We start from the raw sequence: 17,396 nt of genomic DNA on the forward strand, positions 1-17,396 counted from the left end.
AAAGCGAAAACCTAACCAAAACCTAACCGAAACCCAACCCAACCCAACCCAACCCAATCGAATCCAATCCAATCGAATCCAACCCATTCCATTCCATCCGGCAATTTCAAGGTGAAGCGGAATCTGTTGTCAACCCGAAGCATCATTGATGAGGGCCATATTCCATCTATATGCAGGTATTTATTTATATTTATAAAAACCAGCCGCTTATGCAAGCCACACAGTCGCATCTTCGGGCCATGTAAAGCGCATTATGTTGGCCCAAAATCCCAATGAGCTGTAAACGTAACGTTGTAAAATTGGCCAACGGTGCGGATCAGTGATGTTTGCCGGCAAACTGGGCGCATTTTAATTAGCCTCTAAGTATTACAATAAACTCATGTTTGTTTACACAAATATTTATCGCAATCTGCTGATATGCACAGCAATCAATGGTTCTTTATTTCAATATACATTTAATATATAATATAATATCAATAAATATTTCAATATGCTTATATTATTTAGAATCATAGTTACGTGCAGTTAAGTGTGTGCATTTTATGAAAACAGCACATGATCTCTATAGAGTAGTATCAATGGATCAAAGTTTTGTAGGTCCAAGAAAACAGAGATTTTCAGTGGGCAGATCGCATTGGTTGCCCTAAAACGAGTGTGGGAAACCAAGAGATGTCCAATGGTTGGCAAACCAATCCACCAATCGTGATTATGATCTTGTCTCGGTTAATTATGGTTTGTTAATTGATCCATGCATGGAATGCAGCTGCTGGGAAACTCATACATATATTAGAAACAAGTTTCTATAACAAAATTTAAACCAAATATATGCCATGGAAAGTGTTGCCACTAAGTAAACTATTCGTTTGATAGTATTATTATGATTGTGATAGTATATATTTGTTCGTTCTATTCAGAGATATTGTTTCGCATCGAAGGTACATATATGAAAAGGATCGTTGCTCGAGGCGTCCAATCTACTTCTGCTTCAACCATCCTCCATAGGGCTGCACCAGTGGAGCATCGTAGACGGAGGCGTGTCCCACGGATGGCACCACTGGAACGGACTGCACCACCGGCACATTGCGCACCACTGGGACATTGTGCACCACTGGGACATTGCGCACCACTGGCACGTTGCGCACCACTGGGACATTGCGTACCACTGGGACAGAGCGCACCACGGGCACAGAGCGCACCACTGGGACAGAGCGCACCACCGGAACAGAGCGCACCACCGGCACCGAGGAGAGCGAGGACACCGGCGAGTAGATGACACTGCTCTGGACGAGGGCCACGCAGGCGGCGATCAGGAAGGCGGCGATGAAGAACTGCAAGGATGGCAAGGATCGTGAATGGATCAGCAAATGGTGGGATAGGTCACATTTCTTATAAAAGCAAATGGTGGGGATAGTTCACATTTCTTATAAAAGTAAGCAAATTGGAGGATCTCTAGAACTGATATTATTCACCGATTTAATGTTATTCATATGGAATATTTGAGTATCATCAAATTGTAAAGCCATTAGCCGGTTTTTTAATTTATAACAATTTTTATGGGCATCACATTAAAAAAAATGCTGGAACAGCACTCAGACTGCAGACGATAAAAAAAACGAAACTTGAACTCAATTAATAACACTTTTGTTTCACAAATTTTGCAGCACATTGTTTTTTGTGTAATAAAGACGGTAATTTTCCTCTGATATGCACATAAAAAAAAAAACTTGAACTATTAGAAATACAACTTTTGGCATTCAGCTGCATTCAGCAGCTATCCTTGTGTATCCTGTGTATCCTGTGTATCCTGGCGACCTGGCACTCACCTTCATGTTGGCAAACTTGGTTTGTTTGTTCTGAGTAAGTTTAGCTCGAGGACTGGACAATTTGTGATGATCTGTCGCCGGTTACGATGATCTTATATACCCGTACCCATACCCATATACCCGTGCCCATAGTGCCAAGAACCTCAAAAGTGGAGCAATAAAACTGGCCAAGAAAAGAACGTATACGGATGCAAATTTGTGCGGGGTCCGTTTAATTGTTTAGATATTGGTTTTTTTTTATTCCTTTTTTTTTGTTTGCCATTATCATTGATATTTACCAGAGAGCCAAAATCGAACAATGCGTATCGCAGTCATAACTTATTTGAGACGCCTTTCAAATCGCCAGAACAATGAACAATGAGAACTTGTTCCTTTGGCGACAGGTGATCATTGCTGATTGGTGATTGCTGATTGGTGATCATCTCACCTGGCGAATTTCCGCACCTTTGATGAATTCTTGTGCAAAGTGTTTGCTTCATAAACGCTGTGGGTTTACTATCTTTTTTTTTTCATTTTTTTTTTTCTTTTATTTTCGGGCAAACTTTATGAGCCCATTGTCCACACCCATTATGATATTCGGTTCACCAAAAATGATGCAAATTTATGCAAATTCCCGTGAGGCTTCCTCAAACGCAAAAAAAAACACAAAAATTGTTTGCTTTTGATTTTCTCATTCATATATTATATTATTATGCCAATATGAAAAGTAACATGAGTTGTTTTTAAACATACTTAACTCATTTATACAACTAATCTTTATTTAATTTCGCTGTTTAATTGTGCTGTTATAATGCCTTTAAGCGAATTTCGTTTGTTGTTTAAGTCTTTTGGAAGTTTAACTCTTTTTTTTTGAGGCTTTTTGTTTAATAAACATTTATGTAAATCTATTGTTTAAGCCCGCTTTCTCCCAGAAGCAAAAATCAGACGAAAAAAGAAAAACAATGAATGGCCTTTGTTTTAGTTTAATTCGTAGATAAATGCAGAGCTACAACAAATATTAATAATATATTTAAATTTGTTTTAATTTTACAACAGTTCTGCATTTGTTTAGCATTTATCAACACTTCCGATATCGATTGGCGTCGATAGGTGGCGATAGTCCCGCCCAAGTACCAAAAGACACAGCTGTTTACATCGCGCCATCTCGCTCGCACGCTTTTCGCTGTGGATTTCTTTTTTTTTATTTGTATTGTTTTAAGCAAAACGCAGTAATAAGACTTTAATGGCGGCGTAATCGAATCGTGGTTGTAAACAGTAGCAAGCAAAAAGGGGCGGGAAGTGCGAAGCAACATAAACATTTGGGGGATTCCGTACTTTTGCAACATGAGAGCGACCAATCAGCAAGTGAACAACAACAACATGGCGCACCTGCAACAAAAATCTTCATGTTGACGTCAACAAAGTGAAATCCGAGATCAGAGAATCGCAGCGATCGCAAGGAGAGACAGCAATACGGATAAGCGGGTGCAGAGGAATCATCGAGGAGAAGGATCACCAAGATAACCACCATCACCACGATCAACCGGATCACCCGGATCATCAGGAGCAGCATCGCTAGAGCCCTCCGATCCATCACCACGCCAAGATGTACTCCGAGTGGGCCTCGCTGTCCGCCCAAATCACAGCCAACAGCTGTGGCGCCCAGTGCTTCAGTGTCCTCAACAAATTCCCCGCCTCCGCCGGACGCGAAGTGGTCGTCTCCGTGGTCAAGCAGCTGGGCACCAACCTGGGCATCACCCAGAACGCAGAGCCCAGTCACCTGGTCAAGGACGAGGAGGTGGGCCACCATAGCAGTCCCACAAGGGATTCGCTTCTATAAATCAAGCTATTCTGGTAGCAAGCTGTAAAGATTATCTTTAGATTGTTAGTTATGATCAGGAAGGGATTTGGGTTTTTAAGGAATTATTAGCATTATATCTATATCTGCATAGAAATATTCTTAAAATGCAAAAATCAATAGTATATTCCCTATACGAACTAGTTTATCTTATATCAAACTGAATCTTAAACCATCAGTAAACTTTTCCTAATACAATATTCTTTACTTTAAAACTTGTACCAACTTTGTTTATACACACAAACAACAAAGTCTTTGTTTAATGGCCGAAATAATGTATTAGTAATGTGCTGGAAAAGCATCCATTAAATCCATAAAATTGTGCATATAATTGCCGAATGAATGAATGCGCGGCCAATTAATATTACCTCAATCTGGATCTGGAAACGATATAAAATTGTTGTTTGTTGGTTTAATGTAGAGTGGCTATTTATAGAAAGCTTAGAATTTTTTAATAGGAAAATACGAGTTTACCATCAAATGAAATAGTTTGTAACGCAGTTTAAAGTAATATTAATTATGAAGAACTATTAAGTAAAATTGCCACTCGATTCCCAGGTTAAATGGTGCATGGACGTGATCTGCTTCGGACTTTCGCTTCCGCTGCAGGAGCACGAGACGATCAAGGACTGCGTGAATGTGTACTGCGAGTGGCTGACGGCGCTGCATCCGCAGCCCAGGATCAGTGTGCCGAAGCCGATCTGCGAGGATGCCAATCTATATGCTCGCCAGATCATCAATCACTTTCACAATCTGTTTGTGCCGCGCCAGGGCGAAAGTAAGTAGATGCTCCTCTGGATTTTATGATCCACATGCTGGTATGCCCTTGTGCGCTCGTATTAACCCCGCTCTAAATTTCAAGTCTTGCCATTTCTATACCAAACCACGCTTGGTAGGTTCCTCCTGCTATTTACATGTATAAACAATATTTGTATTAGGACAAAAATTCTAAAACTCACCACTAATATTTCTACTTGATGACTTTCAGGTGCGGATACAATCAAACGGCAGGCGGTGCTTTGCCATCGGGTGCTGCGAACTCTGCAGCAAACTGCCCAGATATCGCAGCTGATGGACCGACAGACCTGGGATACGCTGCTCCTCTTTCTGCTGGCCATCAATGAGATCCTGCTGGCGCCGCCCACCGTCAAGGACGATGTGGGCGACCAGCTGTGCGAGCGAGTGCTCTCCGTGCTCTTCGAGGTCTGGCTGCTGGCCTGCGTACGCAGTTTTCCCTCACCGTCGATGTGGAAGACGCTGCAGGAGTCGTGCGCCATGTGGCGGCATCGCGTGGCCCTCGTGGATCAGTGGAATCGTGTGAATTTGGCCCTAACCGCTCGCCTGCTGGAGTTCAGCTATGGCCCCGCGTTTCCACAGCTCAAGAATGGTGAGTTTCGTTAAATCAATGGCATAGCATAATAATATGTTATCTGGATAAACTTTCACAGCCGACGAGGATGGCCAGCTGATACCAATTGGAATGTCCAATGACTGTGTGGCCCAGACGTGGTATCGTTTCCTGCGCATGATTGGCAATCCCACGGCTCTCTGTTCGCCACATATCATCAGCAAATCATCGCACTTTGTGCAGTGGGCCTTGACCCACGAAAAGGGCGCCGAGACGCATCAGCATCCTTGCCTGCAACAACTGCCGCAGATCTTCCTCAATGCCATGAAGGGCATTTCCAGTCAAGTGGACGCTTTTCTAGGTAAGTTCCTATGTGCACTTTAGATGTTCATCCCTTCGGGAACCTGGTACTCCTGCGATGCTTTCTGTTTTAAGCCTAAGTAAGGGTAATCAGCTTGAATGTTTTGCAGTTCAAGGATGCAGTTACATGGCGAGTGCCAGGTTCTAAGTAGTTGGTAACTTGGACATTGTCGCTCTTCTGCGTTTAGCATTAGATTATTGGAAGCTCAGGCTAGCTCAGTACTTCTTTCTCTTTTCTCTTGTTCGTTTGTTTATCTCTGGTTTTGCTAACCCCCAAAAATTTGTATCTAAATCGAAATGCATAACTGAAAATCGCTTGAAAAACAAAATGCAACAAAAAAATAAAAAAAAACAGGCGTTTATCAGCCGCCGCCACAGCAAACGGAGGGCGTAGTGACGAATCTGCTGGAAATCCGGCACTCGCTCAACGAGGCCACCTCCACGACCCTGCAGCAGTTCATCCACTCCAGTAGCGCCACGAATATTGCGAACCACAATCAGCAGCATCAGCCTGCCCATCACCATCATCACCTCCACTATCCGCATTTGCATTTACACGGTGCTGGCAGCTTTCTGCGCGACAATTTCATGAGCAACTCGGCCAGCTCCGCTCTGAACGCCATCATGGGTCACCATCACCACCACCACCATCAGCAGCAGCAGCAGCAGCAGCAGCCGCAGCTCCAGATCAGTGCCTCGCCCACCAGCAGTTTAGCGACGGGCGGTAGCTCCGCCGTGGGCAGCACCAGTGCCGGTGGCAGTCACTCCGCCGGAGTCGTGGGCAGCATCTCCTTTGGCGCCACTGAATCGGCTGGAACGGGTCAGGCCACCGCCTCGGCCACGCCCACACCGCCACTGCAGCGACGACTGGCGAAAAGCTTCAGCGTAGCACCCACCATCACACAACAGAAGGGTGCGACTCTCCACGGAGAATCTCTATTTGGAAACCACCGAATGTTGTATTCCTTGTTGTGGCACCAGCCTGTGTGAACACATGATCCTGGCAGGGGTAGATAATTTAATTTAAAGATTTAATCAGTTTTAAGGCGAAGCGTAAGACTGTCTGATTATAAAATGTAAACTTAGATATGAATGTCCTGCACAGTTTAGAGGAAATACCTCCTTTAATTAATATTAAATGGTAATTGTAATGTTCTGAGAACGACTTACCCACCTGCCAGGGTATCCAAACTTCGGTGCACCGAAGCCAAGCTATTGTTTCCTTTTTTTTGTGCCATGGCGTGCTTCTGAATTGACCTGACTTGGTTTGCTTCTTTTTTTTTGTTGCTTGCCTAGATGTTGTTTGCCTTGATCCATCGCCACATTTCTCCCAGCCAAGTTCGCACTCACGAGTTTTGCATTTTAGTTTTTTTTTTTTCTGCTACTTTTGTATTATTTTCTTTGGCATCTCTGTATTTTTCTGTATTTTTTTTTTTTGTATAATTTGTTCCGTAGCATGAGTGGAATAATCTCGGTGTAATTGCCCGGCGCGGATGAGTCGAGTCGAGTCGAGTCGGGGCGAGTAACTGTTGCCACTTTCCACCGGCGGAATATGCATTGTAATTTATCTGCGAACGCCCACAATTATATAGCATGCTCCCTTTGTATCTGTAGTATCTCGCGCTCCGCATATTATATGTATCTAATTTCTCTAACAATTTCTCACACTTGCTCCACGCTGCTCCACTCACCACCACCTATTGCATCGCATCCCATTGCATCGCAGGCTTGAGCAAGACCTCGCTTATTGCCCTCACCGGCGGCGGTGCACGCAACGCGATCACCAGCAGCAGCGGTAACACCACCGCCGGCAGCACGGGACCGGGATCGGGATCGGGAGAGGGATCCGCTACTGCTCCGGCGCCCACAACTCCCACGTCCACGTCGGGTCCGCCGTCGGCGAGCAGCAGCATCAACTGTAAGTGCCTTGGGAAAACAGCCAACTGATCTTGGCCCTGTGCTTCGCCAGCTAAAGTAAACAGTTTAAAGAACTTTTTTATCCATTCTTTCTTTGGATTTGAAATATATTATAGCATCATGATGTGCCAAGATCAATCTGCTGTTTTCCAGTTCGAAAATTAACCCATAAAACCCATCTTCGGATGGTTAGATTCTAACTAATTGGATCTATTGTTTTGTGTGTGCCGTGTGTGAATCGTCTGTGAGCTTCTCCAATCTAACAGATGTTTTAACCGCCCCCCATTTGCCATGATTGCCTCTCTATCTCTATCTCTCCCACTCTCTCTCCCTCTCTCTCGCTCAATCTCTAACACCATGTGCCCTCTCTTTCCATCCCGGTGTGTCTGTCTCTCTCGTAACTGCTATCTGGCATCTCCAACGCCGCCGGCGATCGCAGCTCTGCCGCTGACTTCAATGGGAGCGGGAGTCGAGCTGGCCGTGGCCAGACCCAAGTGCAACAGCATTCTCCACGTATTCCACGAGTGGCTCTTCGAGGCGGCGCACATCGGAGGCGACACTTGGCGGCAGAATCGCAAAAGTGAGTTCCTAAAATCATAAACGATTTGTAATCTAATTTGGATACTACATATGTTCTTTATCATCCTTGAAAAATAGAGCAAGCATGCGAGGCCAGTAAGCGGCCATCGTCGATGATAATGGAGCACCGCAAGGGATCGATCTCGTTGTCGCAGCCCAACTCCCTGAACGATCCGCAATCGTTGCCGCCCACGCTGACCATCGATAAGTACGAGTCCGGTCGAGCCGAGGCCATTGGCACGCTGTGCAAGATCTTCTGCGCGAAGAAGACGGGCGAGGAGATCCTGCCGGTCTATTTGGCCCGCTTCTACATGGCACTGCAGCAGTGCCTGAAGATCACAGAGTCGCGGGAGTGCGACGAGACGTTGGCCAGCATCCTGCTGCACTCGAGTGACCTGTTTCGCCTGGACCTGGATGGGATTAATGTGCTGCTGCCCGGTTTCATAGCCGCCTTGGAAATCGTACTGCCCGACAAGGACCTCAAGCTGAAGACCCAATCGATGGTCTTCAATCGCACCGAGCTGCGCCGCTCGGCGATCAACATACTGCTGTCCATCATGGTGCTGCCCCTGCACTACCAAACGCTGCCCATCCGGGATCTGACCTGCGAGACGAGCGAGAAGTATGTGTTAAGAGCTGATTGTGCCCTATGTAATTGATATAACATTATTATTTGTAAACCCTTCAGAATGTTCACCTTCATCCAACTGAAGTCGCGACTCATGAACATCCTGATGAATGCGCTGCAGGTGGAGACGGATGCCCAAAACACGCACATGCTCCTGGGCGGCCTGCTGTTGTGCGTGCAGGACGCCGTCACCTTCGAGGAGACGGAACTGGGCGGCGGTAATGCGAATCTGTCGCACAACTCCAGTGGTGTGCAGCACCACGACGCCAATCTACTGAGTTCGGGTTAGTTTGTGCAGCTCTTGAATCTTGAAACCCATTCCATTTTGATTTGTTGGAATTCGTTGTATTATTATTTAATTGCCCACGTTTTTATTCGCCTTTTCATTTTGGCATTTTTGTGTTTATTTTTGATGATCGTGCTTGATGATCAGCGTGCTCGGAGCGTTCCGCTTCGCTGGTCAGCGCTGGCACAGCCAGCTTGGGCGGCCAGACGACGGCCACCATGGGAGCGGGATCGGGCTCCATTCGCGACACCGCCTCCGCCCACGACTACCCCAGCCTGACCATTTCCGATGACATGTCATTCGAGTTCGGCCAGGAACTGGAGGGGGTCACCACCTATGGTAAACTTTGTTTTTTGTATTTTGTTTTCATGCCACATTACATTACATTAATATTAAGTTGTTAGCTAACTTTGTTAGTTGTTGTTTAGATTTTGAATTAATTTTACATTTTTACATAATGTGCAACTGTTTTGTTAGCTTTCTACTCAGCTGCTTGTACTCGAACTAATACAATTATTTATTATAGACAATGCACATGCCCTATTTGTGCGCGCCACGTATTTGGTGTGCCATCGACTGATCTCGTCGTGGAAGACGGATCTGAATGTTTCGCTGGCCGCCTTGGAGCTGCTGTCTGGCCTGGCCAGGTTACATATCCGGGAGACAGGTAAAGTTAGCCACTCGGGATTGGTGTGTGTGTGCATATGCTCCTGCAAAGGATTGCATTGCAATTGGGATGCACAAATCCTTTGCAGAAGCATCAAAAGGCTTCGGTGGCACCGAGGCTGCACTTTCCTATCCTGATTTTAATGTCGTTTGTTTTCTGTCCACCTCTGTTTGTTTATTTTCGAACTGTTACCATGTGCGTATCCTTTAAATGTTAATCCCTGCCGTTCAAATGTCCACTTACCCACTAAATCCACTCAATCCACTCTATCCACTTAACCCCCCAAACTGTTTGCTCTACTGTGCAGCCAGGAAATTTACGAATGGTAATTGATTGACGAAGCCAACTAACCTAACTAACGCCACTTTCTTCTGTCTTTCTTTCTTTCTTTTTTTTGATGCGTTTCTTTTTCTAACCGCCATCGAACCACCCGCACCACCACCACTGCACCACATCCCAAATAAAACAAAAAAAACCAAAAAAAAAAAAATAACAAAAATAAAAACCTAATATATATAATATATGACCCACCTCATCCACATTGCCATCCATCAACTCACGTTGATTGCAATTTGTTTCTATATATAATATATATGTGTATATATTTAATTTGCATCTCCAACCGATAACGAATGTATATAACCCCAACAACCACCACCACCACCAACCACCAAAACACCAACCACTCATCCAAAACGCCCACGTAGACACCTTAGTGAAAATATACGAAGCTAGTCAGAATCTAACGATAATCTCCTCAGACGCTCTAGAGTGCAAGCGGGCCGTGAAGTGGATCTGTGACTATATCTGCTACCAGTGCTCCCGTCCGCCGCCGGCGCACAGCAAGGATCTGCACAGCACCATTGTGGCGGCCTTTCAGTGCACCGCCGCCTGGCTGATGCAGCATCCGTATTTGCTGCAGGACAAGGATTGCCTGCAAACGGTCCTCGAGGTGGTGGAGCTGGGCATTTCGGGCACCAAGAGCCAGAGCAAGGGCACCGATATACCCAAGTTCAAGGACGAAAAGGAGCTAAAGCCCGCCTCGATGAGGGTGCGTGATGCTGCAGAGAATCTGCTCACCATTATACTGGAGCAAGTGGGCTATTTTCCCAGCGAGTGCGGCCCAGAGTCCATATCATCGCTGTTGGATGAGCTGGCGCTGATGAAGCACTGCAACTCCATGGTGCCGGCGGCGGCGGCCAGCAGTGAGCAGGCCATTGCCAAGTTCAAGTACTTCGTCACCGAGAACTCCACCATCTTGGCGCTGCTCGAGGAGCCGTTGGGCAATGACCAGGATCCGCAACCCACAGTGACACGTAAGTCTCTAACATCTGTAACTCTTTGCTGCACTTTACTAATCACAAATTCTGTTTATTTAGTGCTCATACGCGGTCCGTTTGGGAGACATGCGTGGACCATGCAGTTGCGCCATCTGCCTCGCAGCAAGTCTGGGATTAAGTACCATGCGGTGAATCCTGGCCGGCCCATACCCATGAACGATGTGATGCAGCGGCTGGATAGCGAGCAAAAGAATTTCCCCGACGGCGTGGACAAAGTGCAGCCATGTGTGGCGGACTACTCCATACCCACCATCGAGCAAATGCGCGAGCAATACGGCACTGCCGGCATACGTGAGCTGGAGTCCATGCTCGAGAATCAGAGCATCCACGAGAAACTGGCCTGGGCGGAGGCGGACACCAGTGCGGATAGTTTGTCGCATGCACAGGAATGCGTGCCGCCAGCGGTGTGCCACGAGTTCCATGCGGCGCGTCTCTTTCTCTCACACTTTGGGTTCCTGGGTTTCGAGACGCGGAATCCACAAAATCCAGCTGAGGCACTGGGCAATCCGCCACAGCGACCGCTTATCGTGCTGGACACCAAGTCCACAGCCTTTGCCGCCGATCTGGATCGACTGGACAAGCTGAGTGCGAGGACGCACGATTCCGTTTATGTGTTCTATGTGAAGGTGAGTCAATAACATTCCTTACAATTCGTGTGATATGCTAATTTATGCAATATCTGCAGAGTGGTCAAACGAGTGCGCAGCAGATAATCGCCAATATGGCCGAGGAGCAGGCTGCCAGCCATGATCCGCACTTCGCCAGCATGCTGCAAACGCTGGGCTGGCCGGTTCAGGTGTCCGAACACTCTGGCTGGACGGGCTTTGCCCACAACTCGTGGTCGCTCAAGGGAACGCCCGAGGAACAGCTAAAGTCCACTGCCAACGAGCTGAACTACAATGGATCACAGCGGGTGCTCTACTGGGCGGACGTATCGTCGGAGATCGCCTTCGTGGTGCCCACGACGTGGAATCTGCGATACAATAGCGATACTAGCGATAGTGGAAGTATCTCGAGCACGGATCAGATTGGCTCCAGCAATGTCTGGGCACGCGGAGAGGTCGATAGTGCGACTGGCCTGGCCAAATCCAAGTCAAGGAATCTTAGCCTAGAACTGGACACGAATCGCCGGGATGTAAAGGAGCCAGTGCCGCCGACGCGGCGAAAAGGAAATGTGACGAAACCCACGCTGTTGGCCCAGGCGCCAGCCAAGATCTTTCTGGTGTGGCTGGAGAGCTACGAGGATTACCTCAACTTTCCGCTGGAGGATCTGCTGGCCTATACGCGCACTGGCGAGGAGCTGCACACGCAGCAGTTGCCGCGCGCCTCCGATTGTCACGTGATCTTCGTGCATTCCCTGCTCTCGGGACTGCTGAGGGTAAAGTTGCAGGGACCACCGGGCAGGATGAGCTTTGCCACGCCCCTGGTCGATGGCATGGTCCTGAGCCGGCGCGTAGTCGGCAATCTGGTGCGACAAACGGCTTTAAACATATCACGTCGCCGCCGTCTGGACAATGATAAGTAAGTGATAAGATGGAAATATGCTTCCCTGCGTATTCAAAACCTAACTAATTGAATCTCTATTTGCGATTTGCTTTAGCTACCAACCGCCGCATGTGCGACGACGACTCAAGGTGCAGGACATTGTCCAGAAGTACAAAATGGATCTGAGCGAGGCCGAGCTGCTGGCCCATCTGTTTCAGCGCGCAATTTAGCCGGCTATCGAAAGTATTATTAACCTATTTTAAGAGCCAGAAAAGTGCTCCTTTCTATGTCTGTATTAACGTGTGCTTAACTAAAACCCCAAAAAAAAACAACAAAACAACACAACAAAACAAAACAAAATCCATAATCGGTGTCCACTGAGTGTTAGCCGATTGATTATCGTATGCTAATTATTATTTATTGCTAATAAATCTAATTATACTTTGTAAAAGTATTTGTAATATTATATGCCCTGCGTGTTTCGCCTGGTTTTTGTTTTGGCAATCTATTCACGCTACTCACAAAATTGGCAGCCACATCCGAAATCAATTTGGTCCACAGCATGTGGGTGATATTCGAGATGGTCGCGTGAGGAAATGGATTTCATTTATATGTTACTCTTTCTAAATAGATTGGAAATAGTACAGAAAACTAGTTACTAGTACTCCAGACTTATCAAGTTTAGTTTAATATTCCAGCTAATGGCTTAAAAACTATTATTTATGTTTCTCTTTCTAAATAGATTGGAAATAGTACAGAAAACTAGTTACTAGTGCTCTGACTTATCATGGTTAGTTTAATATTCCAGCTAATGGCTTAAAAACTATTATTTTCGAAAAGAAGTTCAAGTTCAGATACACTACTAATCATGAATTCCTCTTGAAATCTCGTGAGTGAAAGGCCCATGCTTCACGTCGCCATCTCTTTTGGGTGAGCAAAGCATCTTGTTAATCTCACCTTTGACTTGGACGTCTCGGAGTCTGGGAGTCTGGGAGTTTGGAAGTGTGGTAGCCTGGGAGTCGAAACTGAAATTGGGTCCGGTGATCGGAGGTGGGGCATTTGGACAGCAACAGCATTTCGCAACTCCTCCGACGGGGCAATCAATTCAAAACAAAACTGTTGCCGGCCAAGAGGCCATCTCTCGTCATCATCAATGAAAGTCGTGATGTAATCGCGTAACACGTTACACATTTTGTTGTCTGCTGGTTTTGCATATGTTTGGGCCATTTATTTATTAACAAATAATAACAAATACAAGTTAATGATGAAGAGGCCGGATTGCCTGCTCTTCGCTTTTCTTGCGCCGCTTTTCCCAGCCTTGAAAATGAAATTGGGTAAGCATAACAAGTTTTTGAAGATCTGCGTGGTATTTGCATTTATTTATTTCTTCGAAACGCAATGATGTATTTAATTATTTACAAATATTTACGCCTGAGGTAACATTTTCAAATTAAAATACACGTTTTGCTTTGAATGAACCTGTCATTTAGAAATAATTGTGGGAAAATAGTGCTACAAACACTTGAACTGCATTGTTATTTAAGTGCGATTAAGTTGATTATTAATTGTTGCAAGTCTTTTATGGAATGTGTCTTTGGAATTTGGCAAACCATTAACACAATTTTTATCTTTATCTTTATGGCCAGCTTTATGGCTGTGTATAATAAATAAAAAACTTCAAATTGGTTCAAAGTGTTTATTAACAAATAATTTAAGTTAATAATGATGGATGTTGGCTTATCGCTTTTTTTTTTTGATAATGACTGTGAAGGATTAGCCTAGGAAAAAAAATACATAACGATAGAATAGAAGATAGTGAAAAAAAAAACAATTCATTTGGTCTAACTAACTAGGCGAGCTGTGGATGCAGTGCATCTACCAGGCCGAAGGCGGACCACCGCTGCTCCAGCCACCGGACGAGGCACCACCTCCGGAACTCCAGCCGCCGGACGAGGCACCGCCTCCGGCGCTCCAGCCACCGGAGATGGCACCTCCACCGGAGCTCCAGCCTTGCCCCTTGGAGCCACCAGCGCCCTGGGATTGCTGCTGCTCCTGGACGCGCATCACCTTCAGGGTTCCACGCTGCACCACATGTCCGCTCTTGAAGAAGGCTCCCTGCGCCTGGTCGGCCTTCAAAATGATGGCCTTGCCCTTGGCACCGAAGGTGTTGATCAGCTGGCCATTGATGGCAGCCACATCAGCGGATCCACCGCCGCCGCCGCCAAAGGTATCCTCCTGCAGAACCAACTGGATGATCTGCGGCAGAATGGCATTGAACTGCTGGGCATCGAAGGAGGCGGCACCACCATAACCATGTCCCGAGGCATACGATTGCCCGTAGGAGTGCGAATGGCCCTGGCCATAGGAGTAGCCACTGGAGCCGCTGGCGGCATGATAGGCAATGGGAGCAGCTGGCGGAGCAGGGGCAGGAATCGAAATCGGAATGGGAACGGGAGCAGGAGCTGGGACTGGAGCCGGAGCCGGTGCCTGTTCGATGATCTTGTAGATCTGGGCCTGCTGACCGCCATAGGATCCCTGACCACTGGCATAGCCTTGGCTGTAGCCATGACTGTAGCCATGGCCGCCCGAGGACACAATGCCGCCGGCTGATCCTCCAGCGTTGCTGTAGCCCTGTCCCTCCTGCAGTATGACCTTGATGATCTGCGAGGAGCCACCGTGTCCATGTCCACCGCCCTGGCCGTAGCCATGTGCCTGCGCATAGCCATGACCTCCGCCGCCACCCTGGGCATATGCATATCCGTGACCACCGCCTCCTCCACCGCCTCCCGAACTGGGCGTGGCTATCACATTGTAGGTGGTCTTGCTACCTCCTCCTCCTCCTCCACCGCCGCCGCCCAAGAGGGACAGGAAGGTGGCATTGCAGGCGCAGATGGTGGCCAACAGGCAGATGAAGACCTGGTGATGATAAGGTAATCCGTTTAGCACACATCCAGCTGGTTAATCCACATCCGTTGATGCCACACACAACTCACCTTCATTTCAGCGTTGAGCTATCTCTGTTTTCAAATTTGGAAATGTAGGTGGAATCGGAGACGACACCTGTGCGTCGAGCTGTTCCCGGCTAGCGAATGATGACGATCTCCAGTAGATCCAACGTTTTTATACAAGAGTTCCGCCGGAGATCCACACCACAAAACCGTTAGATGCGGCGAAGGCCCGTGACGTCAGCGACGGAGAGCCGTCGATGTGGAGTCATCACCACCTGCCTAAGTCCACCGAAAACCATGTTGCTCTCGAAACTCACCTGAGATCTCAATGGGTCGATACAGGGTGCTTGGTGAAGGTGCTTCAATAAATAATAAATAAAGTTGTTATCTTTAGCAAAAGATTATTAGTAAAACAATTCGTTCATTGAATGTTAAGCTACTGAATAAACAATGTTATTATCTTTAGCAAAAGATTATTAGTAAAACAATTCGTTCATTGAATGTTAAGCTACTGAAATTGGAAACTATTTATAAACCATTTTCTACAGACTTTTTAAACATTTCGAAAACTAGAAACTAGTTTTTAGAGTAAAGAGTAGAAGTAAAAAGGAAATAACTATGATTGAAATGCGTATATAGTAATATATAAGGCAGTATTCCAACATACATGTCCAGTATTTATGACTCAATAAGAGAGCAAATAAAAAAGCACCCTGTTGGCGGCAACCGTGTTCATCTATTTCTCAAACTGCCCAAATCATATGCAACAACAACAAATCGCCGACGGACAAGCGATGAAAACGCAGAAACAACAACCACAGCAACAATAACCAAAATACAAAACAATAACAATAACACTAGCATAACAACAATAACAATAACAATTACAAATTCAAGCGGATAACACTATTTAAGCAGTTAAAGCTTAAGCAGATGCGCCTCGCTCCCTGGAGGAGGTGCGTCGTAGGTCAAGTCACCGCAACCAACCGACTGACCGGCTTTTTGCATACGATTATCGATTTGAACGGTTCGCCGCTTACACTGAAAACAAGCTGGGGTAACAAATCAATGCAAACTTCAAAATGTTGTTGCAAGCTGTAACTATCTTATTATTTTATTATGATAGTTCGTGTTGGTTCTTCACTGTAATTAAACAAATCGCATTATTCATAAATATTTTTACTTTTATATATGTTGATATATGATATGTTTATATATGCTTTCGATGTTTTACTTCCTAAATTTGCCTTCTTAACTCCGCCTTCTTTTCCATTTACCCTCTTACCATGCAATTATAGACACACTTTTCGCTCAGTGCATTTGCTTGTATTGCAACAGCAATTTTGGGCTGGGAAGGGCCGGTGGCTGTGATCGTGGATTGGCATCTCGGAATCCCAGGCAGCCGGATTATTATATTATATCATGCAACATCATCGTTTTCCAAATTTGTTAATTTTCTGTGCATTTTTGTATAAATTATTTAATGCGCGCTGTTGCGCATGCGTAGGCCCCATCTCTACCCATCTCTTTCCCACCCGGCCCCCCAATTCGCCGATGACCCGTTGCCAGCACAATTTTGAGTTTGAGTTTTAGTTCCAGTTTCAATTTCAGTTTCAGTTTCAGTGTCAGTTTCAGTTTTAGTTTTAGTTCCAGTTTCAATTTCAGTTTCAGTTTCAGTTTTAGTTTCGCTTCAAATGCTCAGGAAGACACCAAAAGTATCCATCCAACACACAGTTGAACTTCAAATAAATTGAGCATAGACCAAGCTGACTAATGGTTACAAATATTTCGTTTTGGGCCCCAAAAAAGTGCAAGATTATTATCGAAAGTAAACGAGTAATTAAGTGCATGCGTGCTGGCCATTTGCTTAAACATTTTCCAATGGCCTAAATGTTTATGGCCAACAGCGTGAATACATAACTTTAAGCGCTTGTTGTTTTATGTTTAATTCGGGATATGTTTTTAAGATTTTTAAGAACTGATACGTAGCAAATATGCAGTGAGATAGTTTCTCAAACATATTGCGGTTTTACTATTTTTCACTATTTTCCACTGTGCATTTGGAAGCAATTGGATTGGTATCATCTCTCATTTGTTGTTGTTTGCACAGTGGGCCTTCCTTTCTTGTTCTTTGCACAGTGAGACTTCATTTCTTGTTCTTTGCACAGTGGGACTTCA

At 45.8% G+C, this 17,396-nt stretch overlaps 3 protein-coding genes across 16 annotated transcripts; 1 reads left to right on the forward strand and 2 right to left on the reverse strand.

Moving 5' to 3' along the window:
- Nucleotides 1-881: 881 nt before the first annotated feature.
- On the reverse strand, nt 882-3,396 carry LOC120455715. Its single transcript, XM_039642130.1, has 2 exons — nt 3,192-3,396; nt 882-1,405 (listed from the first exon to the last, which is right to left on the reverse strand). The coding sequence occupies exons 1-2, from the start codon at nt 3,394-3,396 to the stop codon at nt 975-977; spliced, it is 636 nt and encodes a 211-aa protein (XP_039498064.1). The 3' UTR covers nt 882-974.
- On the forward strand, nt 2,954-12,738 carry LOC120455431 (ral GTPase-activating protein subunit beta). 14 transcript variants are annotated; one of them, XM_039641614.1, is made up of 17 exons: nt 2,954-3,600; nt 4,219-4,438; nt 4,523-4,552; nt 4,649-5,047; nt 5,109-5,369; nt 5,724-6,281; nt 7,095-7,286; nt 7,725-7,865; nt 7,943-8,486; nt 8,553-8,776; nt 8,926-9,117; nt 9,305-9,445; nt 9,753-9,770; nt 10,153-10,761; nt 10,825-11,411; nt 11,471-12,306; nt 12,386-12,738. In XM_039641614.1, the coding sequence occupies exons 1-17, from the start codon at nt 3,409-3,411 to the stop codon at nt 12,498-12,500; spliced, it is 5,259 nt and encodes a 1,752-aa protein (XP_039497548.1). In that variant the 5' UTR covers nt 2,954-3,408; the 3' UTR covers nt 12,501-12,738. The 14 variants fall into 14 exon arrangements, with proteins under 14 accessions (XP_039497548.1, XP_039497551.1, XP_039497549.1 ...); XM_039641617.1 differs by having other exon boundaries at nt 10,207-10,761; XM_039641615.1 differs by lacking the exon at nt 9,753-9,770.
- A 1,223-nt stretch (nt 12,739-13,961) lies between these two features.
- LOC120455858 (glycine-rich protein DOT1) lies at nt 13,962-15,688 on the reverse strand. Its single transcript, XM_039642329.1, has 2 exons — nt 15,264-15,688; nt 13,962-15,186 (listed from the first exon to the last, which is right to left on the reverse strand). Exons 1-2 carry the CDS (start codon nt 15,267-15,269, stop codon nt 14,146-14,148), a joined length of 1,047 nt encoding a protein of 348 aa, XP_039498263.1. The 5' UTR covers nt 15,270-15,688; the 3' UTR covers nt 13,962-14,145.
- Between the last annotated feature and the right edge of the window lie 1,708 nt (nt 15,689-17,396).

Source organism: Drosophila santomea, chromosome X (genome assembly GCF_016746245.2).
Source record: "Drosophila santomea strain STO CAGO 1482 chromosome X, Prin_Dsan_1.1, whole genome shotgun sequence".
In the NCBI taxonomy this organism is placed as follows: Eukaryota; Metazoa; Arthropoda; class Insecta; order Diptera; family Drosophilidae; genus Drosophila; species Drosophila santomea.